The sequence below is a fragment of the Magallana gigas genome, chromosome 5, assembly GCF_963853765.1.
Source record: "Magallana gigas chromosome 5, xbMagGiga1.1, whole genome shotgun sequence".
NCBI classification, from domain to species: Eukaryota; Metazoa; Mollusca; class Bivalvia; order Ostreida; family Ostreidae; genus Magallana; species Magallana gigas.
The window spans coordinates 11553530-11562693 of record NC_088857.1 but is presented as its reverse complement, the minus strand read 5'-3'; the positions used below and the strand labels follow the sequence as shown (position 1 = coordinate 11562693).

The following is a 9164-nucleotide window of genomic DNA, read 5'->3' as shown; positions in this document are numbered from 1 at the left end:
GTTTATTGTCCGCTCTGCTCAGACTATGAGTTCCGGAAATATTCATTTCCATATCCGTTCGTTCTTAGGTATCGCAACAACACAAGCACCTGACGTTATATATTTGACTCATAATAAAAAATATGCCTCACTTAATAAAACACCTTGTGTACACTGTATTATTAGGTAGAGAGTATTTATCCTGCCACTTCCCCTTGCACTGACCGAATAAAGGTAGGCTAACCCAATAAACCAAAGCTATATTCGGTCAAGCCTCGTGCATTTAACCGACGTCAAATGCAATGTGACGTACGCCATCTTTCTTGCTTCGTTTGTACGCCATGGCGTCATAGTTTCAACTGCAAAAATACACCGAAATTTGTCGAATAAAGCTCATTTTAGGCGCAAAATGTGATATTTTGTTGCAGGATAAACAAAATAAATGACAATTGCCTTGAAATAAAAGCGATATTTGGGCTCGAGTCGAAAACCTGAAGAAGGATTGCCAAGCCTCGCGCTCTGTCACGTTTTCTTACCTTCGCCCAAATAAAGCTTATATTTCAAGATAGTAATCATGTATTTTATATATCTTTATCATGAGAAAAATATATTACGTCAGTTGCCTGTGCACGAAGAGACCACCGTAAAACAGATCTACCGTGCCGTTTGCTACCGATGGTGTTCGACTGTGTGCGTATCAAGCAGAGGTCTAAATAGGTGGATATTGGTAAATTATCTGTTTTCTAATACGTGAAAGGTTCTCGAAGGGACACAAAATAATCTTTATGTACAATGTATAATTTCTAGGCAAGCAAAAGCTTGGCGGTGAGTAAGAAGAAGTCCAGAAAGGCTGCGTTACAGGAAGCCAACCTGAAGTTGACCTTTGTCCCCGTAGTGTTCATCGTCCTGCGGGTGTGGGGTACCCTCCGCTTCCTCATGGGGAGCCTGGCTCACTACGACGCCCCCTGGATCACTTACCTACAGGTCAGCTACTTTAAACTTATTCGTTTAACTCAAGTTCGTTGTCTATACATGTATAAAATGCCAGACATCTTGCCAAAACAAATACAGAGTTTTGATCAAAACCCATCTTCTTTTACAAGGACTTAGTGACACAAAATACTTATTTCTGAAGAACCCGTTTTACCAAATTAACTAATTATATTTAGAAGTTGTAAATGCTGTAACGTCAAGTAGTAACCCAGCGGGTAAGATGACGTCATTACGATGTCGACGTAGATTAGGCGTCCAAGCTAAACGTTGTTGAGCAGATACTTGCACTAGCATTGAAATATATGTTTTGGTCGTCATTAGCAAATGTCTAAATTACGACTTGTAAATACCTTTGAAATTAGATTGAACTACTGTCAATATACATGTACTCTATTCTCCATGTTAGGTCTTATGTAGAACGCATATAACCTGTATTAAACGATTTATAGTATAAAGCAGTTATACGTCGAGAATTTAGCGCCCGATCGAGGATTCTTGAAAATGCGTCGAGTACCTAAACATATTATACCACAGCAACAGATGGTTGTATGAAATGTGTATAATTGATGTATTTTCTGTATGAAACAGATTTACATGAGAAACGAGTGGCATAAAAATAATGAATTACACACAGTACTGTAACTCACCATGTACCATTAGTCATAAGCTCAATTACTTTAATGAACAAATATGGTTGACATCACTTTACACTCCAGCTAATGACGAAATGCTGTTGTTTTTTTCAGGGAGTCGGAGATAGTTCCCAAGGTTTTGCCAACTTTATCCTGTATTGTGCGCTGACTGACAAAGTCAGGGAGCGGGTATTTGCCGCCATCTTTCTCCGGAAACCCAATCACCACTCGACAGGGATAATTCCCGCCGACTCCGGGCATCCACTGTGGAGACCCAGCCGTCGTCACACGAGGTCACGCGGACAGAGGAAGTGGTTAACTGACCTACAATTTATGTAATTAAAAATACATACAACCATACCGATTAAATTTAAGACATTATATAGTCTTGTAATGTATGCACATGTACTTATCAAGCTGAAGAAGCAATTAAAAAACAAACAAATAAATAAATAAATAAATAAATAAAAAGACACAAAGAAAAATAAAATCACCAACGTCTTTAATGGTTCGGGATCGTGTTATGATGGCATGTTTATTCTTTTCGACATTTCTGCCAAATAGGGTGTGTCTTTCTACCATTGATTATTGTCTCAAGAACACATTGAGAGCTGTCCTGACATCTCACCACCCAGTGGCCACACACTCAGTAACCTGCAGCAGCTAGCGGCAATACCTGAACAAAACAATCGAGGACTGATTAAAATTTTAGAATGAATTGAAATGACAGCACTTTATTTTTTTAGAAACGTGACAAAAGGGGGGGGCGTCTTGGGAGCCCCCCACCACAACGACGGATTAAAATTATTTGAGGCTAGGTGAAGTACATGTAGTTTGTTTGTTTATTCATTTTAATTTTTTGCATGGCAAATGGCTTTAAGTAGCCCCCACCCCCATTTACATAACTTTCAAATATGTCTATGTGATTGGTGTAAACATGGCCTATATAGACTGCAAACAGTAACATTTTGGATGTATATTGTATTTTGTTGTCTTAATGGGTGTCAACATCAACTTACTTTTCGTGATATTCGAATAAATGTGAATAAATGATATTGGTTATTTTTATTATACTTTTGTAACATGCGAATGCTTAAAATATGGAAAGAGCGGGTCTCTTTTTAAAAACTCTAAATAGGAGGACAGATGCGATTCAAGATTTTTTTTAACAAAACAAATATAAGCTGATAATTGACCGACACATGTGATCGTGATCAACATTTACTGTTGAAAAGATCATAAGTACTTTTTGGGGGAGGGTTAAGAGTCCTCTTCGTGAAATGAGGTCTCATAAAGAAAAACTTTTAATGTATTCGTTTATATGGTCAAAAATTGTTTCAAACACTCAAACTCTTCTCGGGGGACATTATCTATTCGTACTGCTCTTACAATCTGTTCAACATTTGGAACTTTAAAATATTTCAAATACGTTTTCTTTGGCTTTTTTTTTTATTTGATCAAGGTCCCGACTGTAATGATTACCTCATAAAAGTCAAAGAATGATTCCCTAGTCCTTAAATTGGTATATTCAGAGAGAAAAATTGAATGTGTAAAAAAGAAGCTGAGTTTTAATTTTAATATGTTAACAGGTTGCACGTTTTCGCATCGCTGAGGCTAGCTGCATGCACGTTGAAAAATCAAGATTTTATATAGTTAATGAGTATGCAATGTCTTGTATCTTATTGTACAGGTAGATATGTTTTTACAGTTCTTCATAAAAAGGTCAGTTATGCAAAAAGTTAACTGCTTAACTAAGCAGAATCGTTGCGTAATTGAACTGTTTGTGACTGGGTTAACCACCGTTCAAGATTTCTGTCTCAATTCCAATAAAGTTGGGCTTAAAGAAAGTATAAAATAATGTGATTAAGAGCTAGTTGACTAAGGGAACGCCCACACGGACATTAAATACATGAAAAAAAGTATGACACCATAGAAAATCTTCTAATATTAGAACTTCATTCGGACTCTTAATTGCTGGGAACTCTTAATTGCTCTAAACAACTGTGAGGAATTTGGATGCTGAATTTAGCATGTGACAAGGAGAGAACACACAGCTTCGATGAAGTCATCCAAACTTGACTCATAAACAATCGTAACTACTCAGCGCCGCGAATCGTTATTGGTACAAGTTAACAAAAAAAATATATAAAGATCGGAAACTCTCTAACTTTACCCTTCTAAGGCCGGTTCGATTTGCACCTCCTAGAAGAGGAAAATGTCATCTTTCAACTTCCGGTTTCTCTTGCTAAATCGAACAGTGATCTTCTGATTCAATATGGCGTCGAAACGATGTTTAGTTAGCGCTGCAATAATTATAATGACTGAGGATGAAGACTTTGACTTGCCAGATGAAGAATTTTCATTTGTTACACTATTTGCAGCTTGCAGTGATATGTAAGGGACTTAGTAATTTTATATGCTTTTTATTCACACATCATAGCGATTGTTAATGCTTTCATGTGTAGTCTACATTTAAAAAATACAAGGAATAACATACACAATATTATGAATCACCTTATCTTTATCTGATTTGAATTATAAATAATTCAGGCACGTACATCGTTTTTGAAAGTCGGGGGGGGGGGGGGGGGGGGGGCATCGTCATCCAAAAATCTTAAAATAATAATCCGGGGGGGGGGGGGGGGGGCAAGTTTACCTATAACTTAAATTTCACTGATTTCCCCTGATGCTACATGCCTGTACTTCTATGTCATAAATTTATTAAGGCTTGTCATCATAGCACCTAATGTTAAATTACATTTCTGCTAATTCCTACAAAAATTATTTGAAGATATTCAACAATCTATCAATATGCAAGAATTTATTAAAATTTAATTAATTAATAACTTTGTTTTCAGACAGGAGCAAAGAAAACGATATAAAGTGGAACGCTTTGTGCAAGATGTTGTTTCAAGATATTCCTTAGACACATTCAAGACCTTCTTTCGTGTTTCAAAAACTACATTCGAAGCTATATTGGAAAATATTCAGCATATTCCAGAACTACTACTAAGAGAACCAGCTGCTGGACGACCTCAAATTTCACATGAAAAAGATTTACTGATGATGCTGTGGTACATAGGATCACAAGAAACAATTCGGTCAATTGCAGATCGATTTAATGTATCTGAATCGACATTCCATTCCCACAACAGAAGGTTGTTAGATGTTTCCAAAAATACTTTCTTCAAAAATTTGTGATTTGGCCAAATGATTTGCAGACTGTAAACAATGAATTTGAGATAAAAAAGAACTTCCCTGGTGTGATTGGAGCAATCGACTCTACACATATACGCATTAAACCCCCTAGTGGACATTCAAATGATTATTTTAATAGGAAAAAATTTCACTCTGTCATTCTTCAAGCAGTGTGCAGAGGAGATAAAAGATTTACAGACATTTTCTGTGGATGGCCAGGACGAGTGCATGATGCTCGTGTTTTTCAAAATTCTCCATTGAGGCAAAGAGGCCCAATTCTTTGTGGTCAGTGCCATTTGTTAGGTGATGGGGCATATCCGTGCAAGCGGTGGCTGATTACTCCATACAGAAATAGAGGAAACCTTACTAGGGATCAAATTAAGTTCAACCAGATTTTATCAAGTACCAGAGTAATCATCGAAAATTCATTCGGCATATTGAAAGGCAGATTTCGGCGTCTCCAATTTGTTGAAATGAATGACATTTCTTATGTTGTCAAGGCTATTATAACAGCTTGCATCCTACATAACATTTGTATCCTGAACCAAGACGAACTTGATGAGCATTTTGACAATGACCCTCAGCAGGTTCCTTTAATTATTCCAATGTTTGAAAATGATGCAGAAGGACAGTTAAAGAGACAATTACTTACACGACAGTTGGCTATCACCTAAAATCTGCATGTACCGGTACTTAAAATTAACCATATATATGTAAAAGAAATCAGTTTGGCAATGAAAATTTGGTATACGTTGTGTTAGAAATTTTTTCTGAATCATTTTCACACATTGGATTAATTAATGGAACAAACCAAAGTGTATTCTTCTTTTAAAATAAAGCAATGCATATCTTATTCATGTAAAAAACTGTTTTATTATATAAAAAACATATAATAAATGTATTATTCAAAACAATCATCTTCTTGATGCTTATAAACATAAATATATTTTTTAAAAACCACCTGAGATCAATATTATGGAAAAACAAATCACATATTGGCTTAATTAGCATTTAAAAAATAAAGAATATCGCTTGAATCTCGCATACATATTCACATACAGCGACTGAAAAAGCCCACTAAAGGGCATGTTAAATCACACTTCAACTTCCACAGACAATTTTTAACAATCATTTAGGGCAACAGAGAGTAAAACATTCTGTCATATACAAGATATCGCTTTGGAACAAAATCAAGAATTTCATGCCCAAAACTGCACCTTACAGCATTTTCATTTAGAACTTTTGCCCACTTTTCATAATCTCCAGAAGGAGTCACACTGATGGCCTTAATACACTTTAGATTTTTCATCAAAACCTGAAAAGTTTCTGGCCTGATCTCTGCAGAGTTACGAATTTGTAAATACTGCAGTGTTCCCCCCATCTCCTTAGATAATAACAACAGACCATCATCACTCAAGTTTGGCAAACTGCTAATGAAGAGTTTCTCCATAGATCTGCACTTAGATAAATTTTTAACAATGTTTTCATTGCAAATATTTTCGTTTTTGGAACCCCTGATATCCAAACATTTCAAATTTTTGAAACTACCCAAAAAATCACAATCTTGCAGAAGTGTTGCATCCATGGTAAGGTTAACACAATTTCCAAAAAGTTTCAAAAATTCTACAGTGAATATATCTTTCATTCCTTCATTGAAAAAATTCAAGTCAGTTATTGAATTCCATACAAGGCCACTCTTAAAAAGACAATTCATGGAACTGCAAACTTTAGATACAGAATGGTACAACTCTGGAATTGGAATGTATGTCAATATTTTGCATATTATTTCTGGAGGCAAGTGGCATAAATATGCATATCCTGTAAAAGAAAATAGTAAACACATCAAATTGTTGCACCCAACATAGCAGTTCTATAAATTACAGATAATTTTCAAATCTTGAAATGGAAAGTCAGTTACTGGTGAATAACTAAACATCAATTAAAAAATACAACAAGTTTGGAAAATCAATATGAAATACCATATTTGAAAACAGCATGATGGAAAAAGACCATATAAAGCAGAAACAAATCAAAACATTACATCAGAATTCATAGACCTACATTTCAATGCTTAACAGAGATTTGAAGACATGAATATTTTAATCTTTCATACTCTTAAAAACTGAGAGGAAACCACTAAATATTTTCATTTTCTCCTCATGCATTTTCTCAATTTTTTTCATATTTTCTTCATTTTTTTTATTTTGATTTTCAACATAATCTTCCAAAAAATGGATAACTTGAGAAGAATTAGATCTGGAAGAAATTTTCCTTTTCTTTTTGGGCTGGGGATCTGTGATACCTGCTGGCTCACCAGAACTTGAGCTTGTGCAGGGCTCATCTTGAGTGAAACTTCCACTATCTGAGCTTGAGGATAAAGATGAAACCACAAACTTTGGATTTATATCATGTCGATCACTGAAGATATCCTGGAATTCCTCTTCATACAGAAATTCTTTCCTTTCATTCCCTGACTTAGCCTGGTCGGTTTGATGCCTCTTGTACGCACTAAGTTGTGTTTTCCATCTGCCTTCAACTTGGGCCACAGTGAACTCAGTTTTAAAACATTTGTTTAACTCTTCTGTGATTTCTAGCCACAGTGCTTTTTTCTTGTGAGTGGGTGATAAGAACTTTTCTTTTCTCTCCTTGTAGGCAGAAATTAAAAAGATAGTTTGTTCATATGTAAAAATGCCTGATGGTGTAGGCTTCGGTGAATTCTCTGGGGTCTGTGGAACAGTTGGAATGTCTACAAAAATGACAAGAGAAAAATCAGTTAAAAAACTGAAAACAGATTTGTTACAGAGATTTATAATGGGAAATGTTGACACCTTTTCTCCATTTGGAAGTTTAACTCGGACTACCTTGCACAATTTTTCAATGATATACGATCAGGGTATTTTTATCTCTTTTGCAATTCAAAATCCCTGTAGACCTTTAATTTGTACATGTAGCTGTGTATTGAAATCTGACAAGGTAGAGGGGGCATTTAAAGGGAAAATCTTTGGATTTTTCATGCTATTGAATGAACATCATTTGAATCCAAAGGTATTTATAAATAAAATATTAAATAAAATTAAAATTTAAGAATTTTGATATAGAATAATTTTAGAAAATGTGTGGCAAAAATATCTTGAGACAGACTTTAGGATAGTATGCCTTTTTATAAACTTAAGGAGAAATAATGTCTGAAAAAATACCTGGCAATTCTTCACATTCTGCTTCACTATCTTTCTCCATAGCTGCTTGTATGATGAGTTGTTTAGCCAACTGTTTTAAATCAGGATCTGTTATAAAAATATATATTCTATATAACAAATGAATACAAATTAACTTAATAAAAAAATAAATATTAAATTATTATTTAATTTGTAGAATTAGTTCTAATTGTAAGAATTGTTTCTTAACATTACATCTATAATAGATCAGGCGCGTAGCATCAGGGGGGGCCTGGCCCCCCCCCCCCCCACTTTTTCTCGCAGGAACAATTTTTGGCCCCCCCCCCACACTTTTTTGGGAGTATGTAAAAAATAAAATTGAAAATAAGGAAATAAGAAGTGAAATTGAAGTTATAGGCTATACTACACCAGCCCCTCCCCCCCCCCCCCCCCCCCCCCCGGATTAGGAATTTGAAGATTTTGGGAAACTTAAAAAATTCCCTTTTTTTTTCTTTTTTTTTTTTTTGCTTGTCATGATTTTTTGGATGAGTCTGCCCCCCCCCCCACTTTCAAAAACGATGCTACGTGCCTGTAGATACAAGTATTATAGGTATAAGGTATTATAATAAACATGCATGTGTAATGTTTAAAAATGTGTTCACGTTAATTGTATGCTAAAGAATAAAAACCTGATGAGGTAAAGTGCCCAAACAACTCTGGCGATACTTGGACAGATACAAGTTTTCCGTTCCCCAAAGTAACGTTGACATTCGTGAATCTATAAAAAATAAAATCATTAAATCAAATGCATTAACATAGCAATAATTTAAACGATACACGCATTCGCTGTACTTTCCACTCATGCCAAAACTTGAAACCCTTTTTATAAACCACGTTAACTGGTTAACTGCTACCTTAAAATACTTTATTAATCTGTTAATTATCTTTTTGACATTACTAATGCATATTTTATACATATTGTTGATAATTTTATCCGATTAACTACTACTAATAATAAACATTTTTGAAAATCTTTTCATAATTTTACTTACCCGCCATCATCCGCCATATTGTTTTCCAGTCTCTTCTGCTCGCGGGATGGAAGAGGCAGAAGATCTACCGGAAGTAGTTTTAGATAAAACGAACACGTTTTCTTAAAGCGGAAGACTCTTCTTCGGTATTTAGAAGAGCAAATCGAACCGGCCTC

General features: G+C 35.1%; 2 protein-coding genes and 1 pseudogene across 4 annotated transcripts; 2 read left to right on the top strand and 1 right to left on the bottom strand.

Moving 5' to 3' along the window:
* Positions 1–791: 791 nt before the first annotated feature.
* LOC105326859 (G-protein coupled receptor 157) lies at positions 792–2353 on the top strand (the record flags this gene model as incomplete). Its single annotated transcript, XM_066083998.1, is given in 2 exon segments — positions 792–963; positions 1719–2353. Coding segments are annotated over 2 exon segments (397 nt in total), but the record flags the coding sequence as incomplete, so codon positions are not given.
* A 1434-nt stretch (positions 2354–3787) lies between these two features.
* LOC117684079 (uncharacterized) lies at positions 3788–5619 on the top strand (annotated as a pseudogene).
* Positions 5620–5707: 88 nt separating this feature from the next.
* On the bottom strand, positions 5708–9164 carry LOC117684078 (uncharacterized). 3 transcript variants are annotated; one of them, XM_066083996.1, is made up of 5 exons: positions 9010–9164; positions 8647–8735; positions 8000–8086; positions 7105–7548; positions 5708–6620 (listed from the first exon to the last, which is right to left on the bottom strand). In XM_066083996.1, exons 1-5 carry the CDS (start codon positions 9024–9026, stop codon positions 5935–5937), a joined length of 1323 nt encoding a protein of 440 aa, XP_065940068.1. In that variant the 5' UTR covers positions 9027–9164; the 3' UTR covers positions 5708–5934. The 3 variants fall into 3 exon arrangements, with proteins under 3 accessions (XP_065940068.1, XP_034310654.2, XP_065940069.1); XM_034454763.2 differs by having other exon boundaries at positions 7117–7548; XM_066083997.1 differs by lacking the exon at positions 5708–6620 and having other exon boundaries at positions 6639–7548.